This window comes from Glandiceps talaboti, chromosome 6, assembly GCF_964340395.1.
Source record: "Glandiceps talaboti chromosome 6, keGlaTala1.1, whole genome shotgun sequence".
Taxonomy (NCBI): Eukaryota; Metazoa; Hemichordata; class Enteropneusta; family Spengelidae; genus Glandiceps; species Glandiceps talaboti.
Window position 1 is genome coordinate 16,793,788 of NC_135554.1, and position 20,819 is coordinate 16,814,606.

The 20,819-nt window shown below is 33.7% G+C and overlaps 1 protein-coding gene across 2 annotated transcripts in view; it reads left to right on the forward strand.

Annotated features, from left to right (window-relative positions):
- LOC144436093 (glycine dehydrogenase (decarboxylating), mitochondrial-like) overlaps window positions 1-20,819 on the forward strand; it is a 63,840-nt gene that overhangs the window by 2,026 nt on the left and 40,995 nt on the right. For both annotated transcript variants that reach the window (XR_013480929.1, XM_078124775.1), the window contains exon 3: window positions 10,652-10,787. Coding sequence is in view for 1 of the 2 variants with exons in the window: in XM_078124775.1 (XP_077980901.1) it covers window positions 10,652-10,787 (136 nt within the window). In the remaining variant the exon portion in view is untranslated. The remainder of the gene's footprint in view (window positions 1-10,651; window positions 10,788-20,819) is intronic.

Consider the following 20,819-nt stretch of genomic DNA (forward strand, 5'->3'; position numbering starts at 1 on the left):
GTACCAACAAAGTTGAAGAAATCTACTGTGCAATAAACTGTTTTAACATCAGATGATTTGACTGTGATAGAAAGCATGCAGTGACATTAAAATCATTTGAAAATAGTTTAATCACAGTTATTATGCAAGTATTTTCACTTGAGTATAAAAAGCTTATAAACTTATTAACAATTCGTCATATTTATCCATTACATATTAGCTGTCCATAATATTGCAGTTCATGTCTGTACATATCAAAAATACTTTGTTTTCCTTTGCACCAACATGACATATCCTGAATTCATTCACACTAATTACAAAGAAGAGGAAACAAATTATAAAATGGAACAATTTCACTGTTCTATTATCGTAAGAGGAAGTGTGTAACAATAAATACAAGGACTTTCTACTGTATGTCAATTGTTATACATATATACTGTATCTCATTGTTGCACTGACAACTACGTGTACATTAGAAGGCTTCCTGCATAACATGAGGTGACAGCAACATGAACCCTGTGACAGTAACAGAAGATAAGATAAAGCTACTTATTATCAATAATTAGCCGTTTAGAGCTTTTCCTAGAATAGACTGTAAGATAGGTTGTGTTGTTCAGCCCCAGCAGACTGAAAGCGTGGCACGGATGTCGTATCTTACAGACTATTCCTAGAATTAAACATCCAATAAAATACAGGCTCCTAAAGTGTAAGGTGTGTAACATAAATCCTGCACAACAAGTGTCAGGGTAATTAAGTTGACGAGAAAAAGTACTGCAGTGTGTGAAAATATACCGAGGTTATTTAAATCAACCAGCTGGCCAAAGTGATGTCAGGGTTGATATATCTATTACTTCTAGCGATATAAATGCAACAGCCTTGTTCAAATTTTTTTAGTTACGTGTATGCCTATTTCAGATTCAGATACTTTAATGCTCTATGTATACAAACCTTGGAATGTGACTATTCCTGAGACTCTAGTAAATTTACAGATAAAGAGACAAGATAGAAATGAGGGCAAAAGGATGAACAAAAAAAATAACAAATATGATAAAAGTGAAAATCAGGATTCATTTATTTAGTTGATAAGAGGTAGTTAAAAAATCACATAATTAGAACTGGGGTTGTGCACAAAAATAGAAGATAAATGTATTAGAGAATTGTGTAAATGTTACTATCTGATATTTAGATTTATTCCTTTGATAAAATGTGGTAGGTTATAAAGCCATAGTAAATACACTGGTATGTTTAGGTACTGAAATAAATGTAACACAGCATGGATATTATTCACACTTGAAAATAATGAATGTATGAGTAAACAAATTTAGCGTGTGTAAATAAGTGAAGTGTGTTGATGAAAGTATAAATAATTAACTTAAAGGAATGATAAATCTATTGATTAATGAAATGTGTACAATAGTGTAATGACTTTACCAGATAAATAAATGATACTCAATTTGATGAAAAAAATAAATGTTTAATATGTTAGACTCAGATAGTCTATGTGGTGGATCTGAGACTCTGCTGTGACTGTTTTCTAGACTTGTAATCTAGCACAGTCACACATCAGTTGAGTAGACAGGCCAGTCAGCAGATGTTTACAGACCATTGAAGTAGCTACTGTATTTAGCTACTGTTTGCCACATGTTTTGATTCTAATCTTTCAAATAAAGTATATATATTTTTTTGCTGATTTTCACATTGTTGACACTTGACATTTCACCATTTTATAAGAATTAAAATTGATATTGTTGTCGTGGTAACTATTGTACAGGCATACTCAGAATGTTGAGATCTGTTGAAATAGAAGGAAAAATGAATTTGTAAATATTGGAGTGCCGGATTGTGAAATGTTAAGTTCTATTTTCTCAAATGTGCTAGAAATATAATCAATGAATCGTTCCTGTCATCATGACAAATACCATTCATGATGTAGAATTATTTCTACTTTTCTCTCTTTTTACAATTGTTTAATTAATATTCATTTGATATGTAAAGTAATTTTTTTTTTGAAATCTAGAGAACTCAAGTAAACATGTATACAAATTTGTTGAAAAGGTATAAATTATTCAAATTATGTCAAAATTATTTATGAATTGATTACATATATATTGTTTGAATGTTTAGTCATTATAATTATTTACATAAGTTGCTGTCATTCAAGTGAGTACCACAGAATTTTTATGAAGTGACTTGCTTTGTGGTAGACTTTCTCAGTGACTAATGATGACTTGCTCTGTATGAAGGTTGGTTTAATAGTCAACTAAACATTTCAAGGTGATTCTGCAAGGTCTTAACTAAGAATAAAAAGTGAAAGCCATTATGTTTGATGACTTGAATGTTCGTCTTCTGAGTTTTTGCTTGGATACCAGCTTTGGATTTTCTGATTGTTTAGAATGGTTTTGCATTCTTATATACATGTAGATGACTTTAGCATATTAGAACATCGAATATTTACTTCTTCTTTCAGCTTCATGTATAGTAATGTTCTTTGAGAATGTTGACTGACGCACCAGTAAAGATGATAAAAAGTTGAAAGTTTCACCTTGAATAGTGATATCCGTTGTCAGATATTGGGGTGTGGTCACAAAGACTTACTGAGTGTTGATACCCAACAGATACTGATTTTCATTTTGTTTTGTTTCCTTTCGTTTCACATTAATTCAAGTCTCTGTGTAAATGTGAAACCAACCAACAGTTAGAGCCATGACATCACTGATACATACTTACCTATTATCCACATGCAAATATGTTTTATGTGTAGTTTGTTGATTTTGAAGTGAGCCCTTTCACCTACATTGTATTTAGACATACACATAACAATAAAAAGTCTGGATGCCAACATCAGTTTACGTGGTCTCTAAACGTGAGTGGAGATGTAAATCGTAATGATACCATATATGGACCCAACTAGACTTAACAATAAAAGGAAGGATAAAGTTAATGTTGTATGTTTGTATGTACTCTATGTAAAATTGTAGTTACTAAATGTTCAAAAAATATTCTGAAAGAGGAAGTACTCAACATTTTTACATTTATAAATTTTATATATACACATGTGTGCGAAATTACACAGCAGAACACCATCACTTCAGGAATGTACATAAGAGTTGATACACACTATTTACTTTTCTCCTTTTTCAAACATATTCACCGACTACCGATACTTTCAGTAAGTCATCCTTTACATGGTTTATTTCCTACCTGCCATGTTGCAATCTTCCACATATTCTAAAAAAATTAACCAATTCTTAGTCACATTATATTAGTTTAAAAATTAAGTTTAGGACAGATATGAAGCTGTATCTCTGAAGGAGTAAATGTGTATGTGTTTGAATGCTTATTCAGATCAGAATTATGGCTGTGACAGTGGGTACGTTTATGTAACCTGCTAAGGAATGTTTGTAGAAATGTGTTTGCCTTGTTGTTCAGAAATGATGGCTAGTTTTCTTTGATCCATATATAGGCTAGGATATTCACCTGAAAATGTACACATCCTGCCACTGGTATGCCATTGGATAACTTTCAAGGTCTGTTGACAAGTCATAAGTTCTATCAATTGTATTCAAATGAGAAAGTGCACAAAGGAAACTTGTCCCTGTGTTACCATAACAGATGAGAAGGTCATTGACTAGTAACTCACAATAATTTAGGAGAACTGTAAAAAGATATTTACAGGGTATAACTTCTTGTCAACAATCTGAAGGAGATGTTGTCTCCAGCTACAAATGTAGTCAGTCCATAAATAAAATGAAGAACAATATACACTGTGTGGCGTGATTCTATTATTTTTGTGTTGCACCTAGTCAGTTGTAAATTAAAAAATCTTTTGAAAGGGAAGTTAGGGCGATGTACTTGTAAATTTGAATAAGCATATCTTGTGTTATGTATGTTTACATGTAACTTGCAAGTCTATGAGAGGTGCAGCAACTCCACTCTATGACTAGAGGTACTGTCACTTTGATATTGTAAAGTGAGTACTGAGCATTGAACTCGAAGCCTGCAATGACCTATATCAAACAAGAAGTTTGACCTTATGTGACTCTGGCAACTATTATATGATTTAGGTCGCTGAGGTGTTTCCTATGAATGATCCTGTAGTATTGTGTAAATTAAATGCAGTGCTGTAGTATTGTGTAAATTATATGCAGTCCAGTAGTGTGTTGTAAATTATATGCTGTCCTGTAGTGTGGTGTAAATTATATGCAGTCCTGTAGTGTGGTGTAAATTATATGCAGTCCAGTAGTGTGGTGTAAATTATATGCAGTGCTGTAGTGGTGTGTAAATTATATGAGTTGCTAAATAAACTTACAAGACCTTCTAACCAGAGCTCACCATAAACTGTAAGCATTCAACAGGACATCAATTCCACACTTACTTGTGTGTGATAACCACAAGGTGTTTTGTACAGCATCAAGCAGAAGCATAAATAGGTGGCTAGTGTTAAGTTTTTCATTACTTTTGATTAGAGAGTGCTATATATATAGCAAAGCCTTCTATTACATGTATATGCCTTTTGGCACACACTTATGGCTCACATGCTGTGAGGAAATGTCAATACCTCAGAGAGTTGGCTATGTTGTTTGTTGAGCCAGATAGTCCTGCATGTATCTGGGCTTGGATTTTTGAAAGCCAGATCTGAGCCATTGTATATGCAAATAGGATAGCTACTGCGTGTAGAACACCTGGTATAAGGAAGTGGGACATTTAAACCAATTGAAAGGCTGCAGTAGACTAGTTTAGCTTACACTTTAAAGGCCATGGTTTCAATCCTGGGTTTTTGTATAGTGATATCTTATCAGTGGATTCGAGGATTATATGGTTATTTTGTTCTGAAGTAAATTTTGACACCAGTTTTGATATTATATGGTAGCATAGAATACTAGACACTTGTTGGACTACTATTGTGTATGGAAATAGAATAATGTAATCAATGCTAAAGAACAAGGCTGCTGTTTTCCTGTGACCTCACTTGACAACAAAAATAGTGTTGGTGTGACATTGAGGAAGGTTAACAGTGACTTGTGATATCTGACATTGTATACAAGGATTACTAGGATAACAGTGATGAGTGACAGAGAGGTTTGGCTGACTGGCTGTTTGGACTAATAATGTCATTTACCAGAACTATACTGTCAAGCCAGTATGTGAGTCAGATAGTCAAGTCTTTGGGCTATACTGTCAAACCAGTATGTCAAGTCAGATAGCCAAGTCTCTAGGCTATACTGTCAAACCAGTATGTCAAGTCAGATAGCCAAGTCTCTAGGCTATACTGTCAAGCCAGTATGTCAAGTCAGATAGCCAAGTCTCTGGGCTATACTGTCAAACCAGTATGTCAAGTCAGATAGCCAAGTCTCTGGGCTATACTGTCAAACCAGTGTGTGGTCAGATACATGTAGTCTTTTGGCTACACTGATGAATTTCATGATGCCATGTTTATGAATAGAATGAACAGTGTCAGTCTGTTTTCTGTATGATCATCCCTATTTATATGGTGTAAGTTTAGATCAACAGCTGTTTTACTGACGTACATACTGCTCAGTTTATTGCTACCAATCTATTTTTATATACCTATCTTATTACAGGAGAACTTAAGTTGCCTTGGTGTTTCACTCATGGGACATGATGTTTTTAACACAAAGACTGCAATTCTAGACTAACAATAACAGACACCACCACACACAGCAGGATCTTTTACCAAATCCCATTGAAAAGTGATAAGCATGGTGTTCTTTTACAAAGCAGTAGAAATGGGCTTCTGCTGAAAAAATTACACATAGAATTGATGATTTTAATGGCTTCAATTGTTTATTTTAATCAACATGGTAACTTGTCTACTTCTACATCCCCACTATGTGCGATACCTCTCTAATTGATTCTTTTGCATTTGAAGTTGCCTGTCTGTCTGTCTGTCTGTCTGTCTGTCTCTATAAAAAATATTTTGTCTCATGAGTGAAATACCAAAGCACCCCCATTTCTCCTATAAAGTACATGACCTGTCTTTTTGGCAGGTTTTAGGTACAATTATTTATTTTATGAGTTTTACAAATATTTCCATACAAATAATTGTCATTAAAAGGTACTTAATTTGGATATTGAATGTTCCTTCAACTAGTAGTTAGTAGTAATTATTGAATGTTGATTGATATCACATATCATTTTACAAGTGATTATTTTACCATTTCCCCTCTATAAAAAATTAAATTAACAAAGAGATGTTTTCATGCTAGCTGTTGCTGTAGTGTTTCTCTTTTCTTCCTGATTATACTAAGATGTTTATAAATTCATGTAGTGGAAACTTAAAAACTGAAAGAATTGCTGGGTACAGTTAAAATCACTAACATGCTACTAGCATGTTAGTGATTATCCCTCCACTAGAACTAGCATTGCTAGTGGAGGGATAATGACTATTTTGTGAGTGACTATCTAGTGATGTGAGTGGAGTGATACTGATATTTCACTCAAAGTCTTAAATTCAAGCACTGTACATGTAGATGCAGTCTCCATAGATTGCCTTAAGATTAGAAATTACATTATAATCTCCTATTCTTAATCTGATAATTGCAACTAGATCTCAAGATTCATCGACAGTTGATTTGCCTAGGGACCTCAATTTAGAAGGAAAGATTTTCCCAGAAGTATTAGATTTCTCTGCATCTTTCCATTAGACTAAATACCCTCCATGTATGTCTGTACTGTAGTAAAAGAAAGTTATCTGGGAAGAAAGATTTATGGATAGAGGTAGAAGCTTCCATGAATGCAGTGTATGTTGTGATACCTCTTTATTTGTACAAGTAAATCTTAATAAACCATAAATTCCACTTACACCTTTGTGTTTGAAGTATACAGGCATTGTCTTTTAGTAGCTATGGGGGACTATGCAAAGTATAAACTTGTGCACAGAAGAAATATTTGATCTCACTGGGTCATGGAATTTGATAAATTATACAGTATCCTTCAAACTCTAAATTATTTACAGGAAATATTGTTATTCGCTTTTAGAAGACTACATGTTTGGCATACAGAAATGGAGTAGCCAGTGCATCAATAATATAATGTACATTAAGAATGTAATGAGACGCAATGTAATATTATCTACAGCACTGTAGTAATGTAATGCAATGTAATGTACTGTACTGTACTGTACTGTACATGCATTCTCGCAAACCAGAGCTGTTATTTTACTTCCGCGACACTGCGAAATAAAGGCAGTCTTGGACGGTGCCGTAAAAGTGGCTGTGATTTACGACAATGTGTACATACACTATAATGTAATGTAGTGCGATATAATGTTGTAATGTGATATGATGCAACATGTAATGTAATAAAGCACAAAGTGTTCATTTATGATTTACATAAGTGATGTAAATTTGTAATGTAATGTGATGTGATGCAATGTAGCAATATACTGTTACAGTGATGTAACTGTGTGTGATGTAAATTATATATGCAACAAAATACTGTTACAGTGATGTGACCCTGTGTAATGTATATAATAAAATTCTGGTACAGTGATATGACCCTGTGTAATGTATACAATAAAAGTTAGTGATGTGACCCTGTGTTATGTAGATTTATTATATGTATGCAATAAACTTTAAAATATGCATACATGTACATTTATTCATAACTGAATGGAAAATATCTTTATATATTTATACATGTATTCAATTCATAATTCATAAGGGTTGTGTATGTTGTGAAGAACGGTTCTTTCATTTTCTTGTTCTGGTTACCATGTTTCTTGAAGATTGTTAAAGAAACCCTCAGGGTAGCAACCTTCCTTGTGTTATAACTTCAAAAGAGTTCAAAAAATACATCTCTGCGTAGTGATCAAATTACCATGGTTGCCATGGTTTCCATAGAATCAAGGTATTACATTTCTGAGATAATTACATTTTATGTTTGAAAAGAAATTTTAAAACAGTAAAGAGAAAGGATTGGGCTATTCGAAAGATGGAGAAGAGCTTGAAAGGCAACTGGTCTGTTAATAGCGTGTTAGAAAATTGCCCCTTGTTCCTTTCTGTGGTGTGTTCATGTGAATTTCACCGTTACAGAAGTGTGGAATGTGATCATCTATCCTCTGCTGGTTATCAAATTGACATAATAGTATGAAATTACTGAAATAAATAAAAGATGCACACACGATGTATAAATCCACCAAAAACCCCCAAAAAACAACAGACACAACAAAGTAAAAAAGTTTTTAAAAAAGTTAATGTGACAAAAAAAAAGGAGTATATCTGATAATGATAGCCATAATTGTTGAGTCATAATGGGTGAATGGTTAGTGTGATCAGCTTGGAATCTGCAAGTTGCAGGTTTGAGCCCCATCGCTGCTGTTTGTTTCTGAATGGTTAGAGTCCTTGGTTTTATGCTCCCCAGGGAGTTGAGGAAAATATATGCTGTCACATTTGTGATGCCGTTGATCCGTGCCAGGAGTAATAATTGTGAGTGCCATGAGCTCTCAGGAGAAAAGGTGCAAAATATATTCACAGTATTAGTATTGTAATGATTTGTAAGGGATGACATTTACCTGCAGTAGTGTTGTATACATTAAGTGGTGAAAAGCTATAAATTATAGTAAAGTATTTCTACTTGAACTATGACGTGATGATGGTTTAATTTGAAAATCTACTTGAACTATGCTGTCATGATGGTTTAGTACATGATGAGATTGACTTGCTTGTGTTATTGTAAGTTGTTGGTTTGATCATCACTTCTGCCATTTGTTTCAGAGTGACTGAAGTCCAATGCAAGATTTGAACCACGATTGCACTTTATAATCAACCAAGCTGTTAATGGGAAGCTTGTAGGTTTGATTGTTATGTGAAGGATTGAATCGTAATGGGTGACAGTATAGATGTAGATTAGTTTATCAAAAGGGAAAGAATAGACATGTAGCAGGTGGTGATTTGATTGATTACTCATAGATGATAATTTAATATAGTTATGAATATAGAACATTATCAAATCATCAAAATCAATATGTATAAGATAATTTCCATGCCGTTGTAAATTCAAATGAACATACATGTAATGTCAGATTTCCTTCTTTCTTTCTAATGAATACTGTTGAGAGTTGCTTATATGTATTGTTTATGTGTGCTGCAGTATATGATGAATGATATCATTTGTTTTGTTTGAGAAAATTGTGCTGAAGGTGTAATTTGGTTGCAAGTGCATTTAAAAAAGCGAGTGACAGGTTAGACCTGTCTGCGTTGTACAATTTGATAAGTGAGAGAGATAGATAGAGTAAAAAAAGAGCCATTTGTTATAATAATCCTCTTCATGTCCTTGTGAAATTGTAGTCGTAAATCAACTCAAATCCTTTGTACATGTGTGAACAAGACTAGAAACATAAAATTTTGTAAAAATTGCTTCTTTTTTTCTCTGTTTCTAAAGTTTTGATCACACCTGTTATAAGTCAACTATTATTGCCTAATTTGTCAGTCTCAGAGCTTCTAATGATGTGCATTAACGAATCCTACTAGCTAAACCTTTGGGGAAGGAAAACATATACAGAGAGGTGTCCTCAGGGGAAAACGCTATCAATCTCAAGGGGATGCCACCTATTTAGTAGTCATAGAATGTTGTAGTTGATGTGCTCTGCAACAGTTGGCAAATTAACTGACCTCCTTCCCTGACTATTAATCATTTGGCAAAGATATGGACATGTAGATGTAGATGTACTTTTAGCAAGGGACATGTTGAGTGACAAAGGCATGTATATCATGATTACATATACATGTACATGTGCACTAATGATGCACATGTTGATTGGAAGTACTATGTAATGTACATGTAGATGTGCACTAATCAATGTGCATGTTGATTGACAGTACTACACAAGGTACATATGGATGTGCACTTATCAGTGTACATGTTGATTGGCAGTACTATGCAAGTTACATATGGATGTGCACTAATCACATACATGTTGATTGGCAGTACTATGCAAGGTACATATGGATGTGCACTAATCACATACATGTTGATTGGCAGTACTATGCAAGGTACATATGGATGTGCACTAATCACATACATGTTGATTGGCAGTACTATGCAAGGTACATATGGATGTGCACTAATCAGTGTACATGTTGATTGGCAGTACTATGCAAGTTACATATGGATGTGCACTAATCACATACATTTTGATTGGCAGTACTATGCAAGGTACATGGATGTGCACTATTAAATCAATGTACATGTTGATTAGCAGTACTACACAAGGTGCATATGGATGTGCACTTATCAATGTACATGTTGATTGACAGTACTACGCAAGGTACATATGGATGTGCACTTATCACATACATTTTGATTGGCAGTACTATGCAAGGTACATATGGATGTGCACTTATCAATGTACATGTTGATTGACAAAGGCATGCATATATATATAGATGTGTTCTGCATTGTAATCAAGATTCATGTTGATTGGCAGTACTATTCAAATTTCTAATCATCAACATACATGCATGAACAACAGCTAATTATTCACTATATGATGTGCTATGGAGAGAAAACAGTATATAATAATATGTTTTGGAGATTGTTAATTTTGTGAAGTTATGGTTGAAATCCCCCAAACAACAATTAAAGCTTATGGTAACAGCTCATGTAGTTTTAAAATGCCATCAAATTAATGTAAACTCTTGTATTTTAACAGGTGAAAATGAAGTTCTGGGCAAACTATCTGAAATCTCATCTCAAAACCAGACATGGAGAAGTTATATTGGCATGGGTTACTATAACTGTAACATACCAAACACCATCAAAAGAAACATTCTAGAGAATCCTGGCTGGTAAGTTTACATTAATATTATTCCCTTGTTACACTCTAATGTAATATATCGGAGAAATAAACATTGCTTTGCATTTTCTAACCTAATCAGATTTATTTAAAAATACATTCACAACTGTTCTTTGGTTTATTTCATCATTTGGAACCTGGCAACAGGTTGTCAAGCAGGTCAAATTTGCATAAATTTGCATATCATAATAATCAGGACCAGAGGAAATCTGATAGGTTGTATGTCCCGTAACAAAAGCACAGTTCAATAAATGTCTTATGATTTGAATATGAGAAGATAAAAAGCAAAAAGATACCACGACATTTGGTAATATAAGGAGGACATGCCATTAAATAAGAATTACCACTCAGCTTGCTAGGGAATTACTGATATTAAATGAAATAATCATGCACATTCAATAATTCATTTCCTCAACATGCTGATCAGTGTTCAGTATAGTCTAGAATATGTGCCATCTATGAAATCATGTGGAATAAGAGCTGTTACGTTTGGGAATGATTCTGTTTATGTTTTCCATATGGTCTCTGTGTTATTGGTTTCTTCCAATCAGATGTAAAGCCATTACATAGAATGATTCTATCTCGGCAGTAGCTATACTTGCACAGAGAGTTGTAATGTACAATGTCCAAATGCCATAAAGGTGGTAATATCTTGCATTGCAAACCTTTACTTGAAATTGTACTAATACACTCACATTAGGCCTAAAAAAATTGTGTGGTTCCGGTTACCAAACCCCCACCTAGTTTTTCACTGCTGACCCTAAACTTTTTGTTATATAATATATGGAAGAAAAAATAAATAGAAAATTGTCTGGTGAGAAGTAGTGAAATAGGAAACTGACATCAACTTAAAAAGACAATATAAAACTGTTCTTCCACTATGTAATGGCTTTACATCTGATTGGAAGAAACCAATAACACAGAGACCATATGGAAAACATAAGTTCCTAAACTAGACATGCTCACACATGAAAAAAAAATCTCAAATCTACCTACCTCCACCTATTCTAAAATTGAGAGTAATTGGAACCACACATTTTTAGGCCTTAGACTATTGAATGTGTGAGCCACAGTGTGTCTCTGATAGAAGACAGACGTTTTGTTATACTACCCTTATAGGTCAAAATAACAAAACCTTTTAATGAGTTGCAGCATAGTACGGAATCTGAGAACACCAACTTTTGGTGTGTTTTATGCAACTGCTGACATCAGACCATGGACAACCAGAACCTGTTACAAACAGGGAAAGTACATGTAGACAAATGAATTGGATTAATAACACTTGACTCAGCATGTTGGAACAGCAGAGACTGTATTACACACCATGGTTTGATATGTTAAGAACAGTTTTATGGCCTCTTTATGTGTATATGAAATACCAGGGTACTGGAAATTTGTTTGTGAATGTGAATTATTATGTAAAGAGGTCATATACAACTGTCCTTATCAAAACCGTGAAATGTATTAAATACAAGTGTCTGTACTTCTCTGTAAGTGGTGCATCAAATTGACTTTGATATGGAGTGCATACTGCCAGCCATCCATCAATTGATTCATTGAATGTATGTTTAGAACTACATACATGTACATGTACATCACAAATGATTACTGTTGCTCAGAAACCTTTTCGCTAATATACAGAATGATGCACAGAACGCTATAGTCACGGGAGAGAAACACCCTGGTCATAGCTTATGAGAAAACTGATAATTTATACAGCTGGACTCTTTATCCTCTGATGGCATGATGTACAAAATATTAAAAAGATATTGTAAAAAGCAATATGTATCTGTATCGTATCATTCATGTACTAGAAATTAGAATGTAGAAGAAATTATTTGTCTAAAATAAAGGCATACATTCCTGTGTTTATTCATAGGTTTGTACATCAGATGTTAATATTTATAGATTCATATTGTGTTGGGAGTAATTGACAAGGACAGAATCAATGTTAGAATTGGGATTATTTCATCTCTGTTTATTCCTGTTTTTTGAAGTTAGAGTAAACAAATAATCATAATTGTCGTTCTTTCTTTTTATTTCAAAGACATGGGGTAGCCTTTTTTCTGTTTATTTCTGTTACTTTTTATTTGGAATAAATAGAAATAATGATTTTTGTTCCAGAGAAGAAAAAGAAACCACCCGAATTCTGACATCAATTTTTTTGAGGGTGGGCGTGGAGGGGGATGTTTCAATACATGTAATTTGTAAATTATTGTTTATTTAAACGTTGCCAAAGAAATTTATGGTTATCAATTGAGTTTCAAAATATGTCACCCATAGGTCAAGCGGTATCCAAATTTACATGTAATGATATCAAGGGATATGAAGGTTTCAATTGAAAATAGATCAGTGTATATGATATACAATAGGTTCACTTTAATATAGTACATGTGTATGTACACGTATGTCAGTATAACATATGTATGTGTGTACTAATAGGTTATCAATGCTGTCATCTTGATACCAAGGGTACAGTATCTGTCAACACAGACTTCATAATATGCTGTGTCAGCACTTACTGGTTAGGCCAGAGACTCGCCTATTTGGCTTGGTGATGTCATTTGTGTGATTATTTGGGCAAAAGATATGCCATGCAGATAGGTATTTTGTCTCTGGGGCTAGCACTTGTCAACTATTGTTATAATGTGGAATGTACTAAGTACATACATTCTATTTTAGTTCCTATACAGTATCATTACCATTTACACTCACAGTTAGAAACCATGTTAGCATCCAGAGTAAAATTCTGCCAGACTCAGTATGTTGTAATTAATGAGCTGTTAAATTTACAGGTATTATGTTGCTTTAGTAAATTCAAAACTGTCTGGTGTGTCCAATATTACAAATTGTGAAAAATCAATTTATTCATGCCAAAACTCTCAAATAACAAATTCTTATCTACATTTACTGTAAATGTAATGTGTATAACTGTTATCTTTACTTCAAATAGATGCTTGTTCTGTGTGACTAAACATTTTTCTTTGCCAACTTTCTTGTTTACCCAATGTACTGTGTACATACCCATGGGCTGATTCTCAGACTTGCTTGAATACATCATAAGCCCTAGTTACATGTGACCTTGCTACATACATACATCACCACATTTTTGTGACAAAGTGCTAGTACTAATATCTATATATGTATTGCACCAAAGATACACTTGGGAAACTAAAAACTGACTATTAGTGGACATGACCCTAGGAATACCCCTCACCCCATCCCAACCCTAGGAATACCCCTCACCCCATCCCAACCCTAGGAATACCCCTCACCCCACCCCAACCCTAGGGATACCCCTCACCCCATCCCAACCCAAGGAATACCCCTCACCCCATCCCAACCCTAGGAATACCCCTCACCCCATCCCAACCCTCCTGCTGCTAACTTTGTAAAGTAATATTAAAAGTAGTAGTAGTGTTGAATCTAGATACAGCAGTGTATTTCATTTCTCTCTGTTTAACAGTATACGACAATTACTTGATGGCACATTGCCTTTGAGGTCAACACTGCTGTACTTGCATTACTATTGGTTGAGATATTCACTGTCATCAGAGCTTTTACCGTCAAACAGAAAATGTGGAAAAAAAATATAAAAGATATTTAAATATTTGAACTTTCTATTCCCTAAATATATTCCAATATCACAGATAAATCATATTTGCTGCTGCAGAACATTGACATAATATCTTTCTATCTATTCTTACATGTTAATTTTGTTTGTCTAAGTGACATGTTATCTGATATGGATATCTTATTCTACCATGTAAAGATTGTCTACAGTACTAATTGTTCTTTGATTGACTGAGAACTACATTTGTAGTGTAATCCTATACAATAAGGATCCAGCATCGTGGGTCAGTGCCCTTTGTAACAATTGTCCAGACACAATACCTAACTATGTGTACTGTAATTATGTAAAACACAATAAGTAAAGATTATAGTATATGTACTTCCTGTACCTTCCTGTGCCAATCAACTATTATTACTGTAGTTTATATATTTACTAGTTTGTTTTAGCACCAAAACTTATTGCCGAAAATCCAATGAAGAAATGTAGTTTTCTTAACAGATGCAATAAAGATTCTATTCTATTCTATTCTATTCTATTCTATTCTATTCTATTCTATTCTATTCTATTCTATTTGATTCTATTCTGTTTTGTTCTGTTCTTTTCTTACTATCCCGTTAAATTACAAAACCTGTTGCTATATGTCTTTTTGAAATTTTTTTTGAGTCTGTTTAATCAATGTTATCAAACCTTTATGATTCCGATTCAGTTTCTGTATTAAAACTTGTCTTGTCTCTCCATTATGTTCTCTTTCATGAAATTTGTTATCATTTGTTATTTTCAATCTGATATGGAAACTACATGTATGATGACAAGGTCAACAAGAATGTCAAGTTGACCGACACAGGGGGCGCACTTGTATCCTAATTACAATACCATTACCAATTTTGAGCACTCCCCCAAATTGTGTGATAGTACTTAGATATGACAGTGGCATTCAAAATATGCAGATTGTCAGGACAGAAGTACATTTATTTACAAGACATTCAGAGTTGAAAATTGATGGTTTAATACCAGTATGTGATATATGAAATTTACATTGTTTGTTTTGATGATGTCTGTGCAACATGTATGTATAAAGTTTAATGTCTGTTTTATGTTGGTTATAATCACTGCACTGTGTATAAAGTGAAGCAAACAACATCATGTGACCGAGTTATATCACCTTTATATCCATATGTGAATCAATAGGCTAACAGATCACATGACTTGATTATCTTTCACATATTACTCTACATTCAGTATTAAAACTACTAAATACAATATGCCACTACTCAAATGTTGAATGTTTTAAATCATTTAGACCACGGTTTCTATAGTTTTCCAATCAGTAAACTTATAAGAACTGGAAACCAGAGCACGTCACCAACTGTAAAGTCATTCACATCACTTCAGTACTACACTCACTAGAGTGTGTTATATATTAGAGTGTGCAATATTAGCACACATTACTTCAGTACCAAACTGACCTGGGCATGGTAACCGGAAGGGCACCATATCAAACAGAAGCAGATGTTTTTCCTGTTTTACTGAAAATAACACAAAGACGTCAATGGAATTTATATCCAGGAATGACAATGGTATCCTTTTATGTGTAACTACCGGTATATATTAAAAAGGACCACACTTCTATGACCTCATGTATTGATTTGCAAAATAGTATAGATTATTTTACCAAAAAATATTGAAATTCCTTGGGGTCTAAAACTCTATTCTTCCTTCAATCAATGTGGAATATCTGCATGTAATGATGTATTTACCACAGGTTTCACATGTAGAGTATATCTACACATAAATTACCATACTAGGTTTCAAACCTTTGGAAACTTCAGTTCTATTTCACAGTAGTTTGAGTTTGTTCAAAAATAAAAAAGTAACAATAAGCTAAATGGTTTTCAAGACTGAAATATTGATGATATGTATTCCTCAGAGGCATATTGGATATTAATATGCCATTGTGATCTTTAGTCTGTAACTACTATTGTAAATTTGCATAGATTATGCAAATGGGTATGATGTACAGTGTGTAGAAAAACTGGAGAACACTTTGGTCCATATTATAATGAAGGGAACAAGGAACATCTCGGAGCAAGATGTTGGAGTACCCTCCTTGGCAAAACTGAAGAAAACTGAGCATGTTGTTTACCCAAGCCTGTTTTTTAACCCAAACAAAATGAAGGGAACAAGAAACACTAAATTTAGGGGTGATAATATAATGGGTTGATGACGATACGAAAAAAATGGCTATCATGTACAAAGTGGCATGCATCCAGCTTCTTGCAGGTGTGTCTATATTTGAAATATCATCTTCACTTGTTCAGAAAGAGAGACACAAAAAAGAAGCTTAAATTACAAGCACATCTGTCAGCTGTTTAGTAATCCATGCCTTCATGTTATAAGTACAAGAAACTGTCATCTGTTGGCATATCAAACCTAGTAGAGAAAATGAGAAGTGTTTGGGATTGTAATGCGTAGAGACATATATCATGAAACTGTCATCTGTAGGTGTTGAACATTAAAAGTGACATTCTCTAGGTATTTATACTATAGGTGTTTCAGTGTAAAGGTTACAGGTGACAACAATATGCATTTCTACCTTAACAACAAATGTGAAAACTTTTGACTTCACATTTCACACATTTCTGATTTTGAAAAATGGAGATTGAGTATGTAAAGTCAGAAGATGCTATTAAAGCATAGAGAGGTGTACTGAGTATGAGTCGGGCTACAAGAAGTGTAAGACCGTATGTACATATGTGATTGGAGGAAATCTGCAATATTCTTTTCAACGTAAAGTTGATTGGCACGGCACAGTGCAATTTCTAAATATTCTAACACAACAGAACCATGGGAGAGGGAGGGTTAGTTAATGTCGTAAAGTAATTTTATCATTCAATCAACATACAAGTATTTGAACAATATTTTCATGTGTAATTTAGATTGTGTAAATGCTATTTTTGGCCAAAGTTCTACAAACTTTCATTATTATTTAGATATACATGTAATTAAATCACCTAAAGGTAAACACCAGAATCATGTAAAATATGTTCAGTTGCGTTACAACGCCATTGGCACTGTTTTTAAGATCCTGTATTGTAAAACCTATAGAAATAACAAGTGAAAATTGCAAATGATAATGCACTTGTATAAATTCATTGCCTTAATACTCGCCGTTAACATTTGTTTTCAACTGTCCGTTTTCATGCCAAATTGATGCATTTGAAGATCGTTCACTTTAGACATTGGAAAAGTTTTAGGAAAATAATAAAATTAGTAGCAATTTACTCATTAGATATTCAACAAGTGTTGTTATACATTTAGAAATAAGGAGTAGAATACTATGTGATGAATGTCAGTTCAATGATAAGACGAGTTAGCTAGGTGTCCCCTATAACATTAGTGTCTGTCTTATAAATACATCATTAGAAATCTGTTGTTGTGAGAAGTCTTTGTGAATGTACTCATGATATGATCTTATCTGTGCATTAATTATTGTACCCATGGGAACAAATTACTCATCACCAATTAACCTACCATACCTATTTCAACAGTTGTAACCTATTACATTTATTATCACAACAAAATATGTCTGAATCAGGGTATGCATGAAAAGTATCTTGATCACCCAACACAGAGTTTGCGTTTGCGTGTTTTGAACCTGTGTTAAGTTGTTTTGAATCTGTCATCATGTGAAAACTACACTACTTCAGTATTTGTAACTGGAGTGTCCTGTTTTGATCAGACAACCACAAAATATTCACTTAAAATGACATTGTACACATTATCCTCAGTGGTTGATGATTGTCCATAAGTAGTACAGAAACAGGTTGAAATTGTGATCACCATTGAGGGCGCTGATTTTAGGGTGCGGACCCAAAAGTCAATTTTATTTGATTTATTGTGTGTACATAATACAGCTACAAAAATAGTATACGTTTACCCAGAGGGGATGCCATACTGGTCATGGTGAATGATATTAGGAGTATTGCACATAACATTTAAATACACCCCAAAGTGCTCCAAGTTCCAGTTATAGCTGCTTTAAATTAAAGATTAACTTTGTACTATGATTTGTACAAAACCATTTTGTAAAATATCCTCAAGGTATAATCTCCATCCTCATCAATAATCTCGATTGTTAATAAATTCAACATCCCCTTCCACCAGATGTCTCATTAAACCAGACCCACCTATACAGATATATTGATACATTTATTTATTTATTTATTTATTGATTACACGTAACAAAACCCTGGGGATTTGTTAAAGGTACAAATAAAATAAAATTGGAAAAAAAATCATAATAATAACACTTATAGGCTTGAGATTCGACTATGTTGAACATACCATGGCCCTTTCTAGTGAATCAGAAACAAAAAAGGAAAATGGTGATAGATGTTAGTGATTCCCATTGTAGTTCAAAATTCTTGTGTAACAAATGAACTTATGGTAAATGCAAAAATACAGACTGAGATGATATAGCTCAAAAAACAGGCAGTAAATACATGTACAGTGTTTTTTGCTACGGTTGGGAACCCTTTTTATAAGGAGTAAAAATAGCAATTCCCCATAGAGTCTATCGTAATGAACCAGGTAAAATGACATAGGAACCCCGGTAGATTTTACCTACTTACCGCCCTTAGCAAAAACACTGATGTGTACTTTATACATGTACATGTTGTGTCCAAATGTAGTGAAGTGATATTAAGAAACCGTGTACTGACAATCGTGTAGAGTATATGTTGCAGTCACACTACACATTGTATCCTACAACCATGTATACACATAGTTAATCACCAAAGAATACAAAATGCAGTCACTCAGTAATCAATAAAAAATGATGAAATCAATACCCATATTATGAATTGTATGATGGGTGTAGGTTTTATGGCTGACGTATAAGTGTATGTATAGCTAGATGTACTCATCAGAGATATAACACAGGGGTTAAGTGTATTCAAGAAGGCTGCATTAATAGGCATGCTGTAGACTACTAAGTTGTTACAGTATATATATATACAGACAAGCCTAGCACTTGTACTTTTATTAAAGCCTTCAAAGTGAAATAAATGCCAGAGAAGCAAGCAAGTTGCTCCATCAAAGATTACTTCTATGGCAATGGAGAACAGTTGCTATGGTGATGTCATTGACTTCTGTGACGGAAATTGCTTAGGAACTTGTTTCGTGTTTTTTTTTGTTGCATCTACATGTACTGTCTCAGATGGCTAAATGAAATGGTCAATTTGAATTGAATGAAAGTTCCATTTTCAGAATATGTATTATTCTTTTATTCATATTTTCATGCATATACAGTCTCAGGCTCAGAGACAGCCTAGTGAAATGGGAAGGAGAGTGCTGTGTGTCTTGGTCTTGATACGTCATAATATTTACATGTATTGCTTTCGTCATCTTTTACAGTCTCAGACTCAGACTTAGAGTCAGAGACAGCCAAGTGAAATGGTCATAATGAAAGTGAAGAAGAGTTCCATCTGTCTTGATCCATCAGAATAAAATGCCTTTATTGTTAATAGTGTCATTTTTTTAGGATCCGGAACAATCATATGAGACACATGTCTGACTATTCCTCAACCTCCTAATTGTTCACTTCCTGTTTGTTACTAGTAAAAATCATGCATCATACAGATTAGCTTGATGAAAATCTATGCCTGTCTCCACAGTACACCTGTTCAATGATAAAAAAAAGTCTTATTCCTGTATGGTAAGCATTTCCATGCTGAGGGAATCAACAGAAGTGTGAAAACAACTATGTGATAAAGTAGTGGAACAGTTTGAATTGTAAATCCTCACAATCAATAGATTGATCAATTATGTATGAAGGATGTACGCATGTTTCACTGTTTTATGGTATTGACTGGATAAAAACTTTAAAAAAAACATGTATCTTCACATCTGTGTGTTATCTAAAATCCTTCCGCCATGCACTGGGAATAATATTGAATATTGATCACAGAGAAATCCTGTGCTATCAAAAGGTCAAAAGCAATCTGATTTATTGTAGTCCCATCATCCTTTTATGATTAGATTAGATTAGATTAGATTAGATTAGATTAGATTAGATATAGCTTTATTTCAACCACATATAGAAAATGAATAATTCTATTTGGGTACATAAGTAATAAAAGAAATCAAATAAAAAAACTCAAAATCTTCATTCATTTTAAATATGTTTTCATATGATTACAAAATACTCAATAGACCAACAAGTGTTTTTGACTGCTTACACTGAAACACGGAAGACAGAACAATTAAAAAATGATGCTGTTGCACATGTGTAAACATAACGACATGGTTTAATTAAGTGTGTGTGTAAAAAAAAATCATTGTTATGGACTAGGATATTTACATACTGTAGACCAAGACAGCCAGGTGGCCTAATGCACTGCAGGGTATTTATTTCCTATACTGTAGACCAAGACAGCCAAGTAGCCAAAG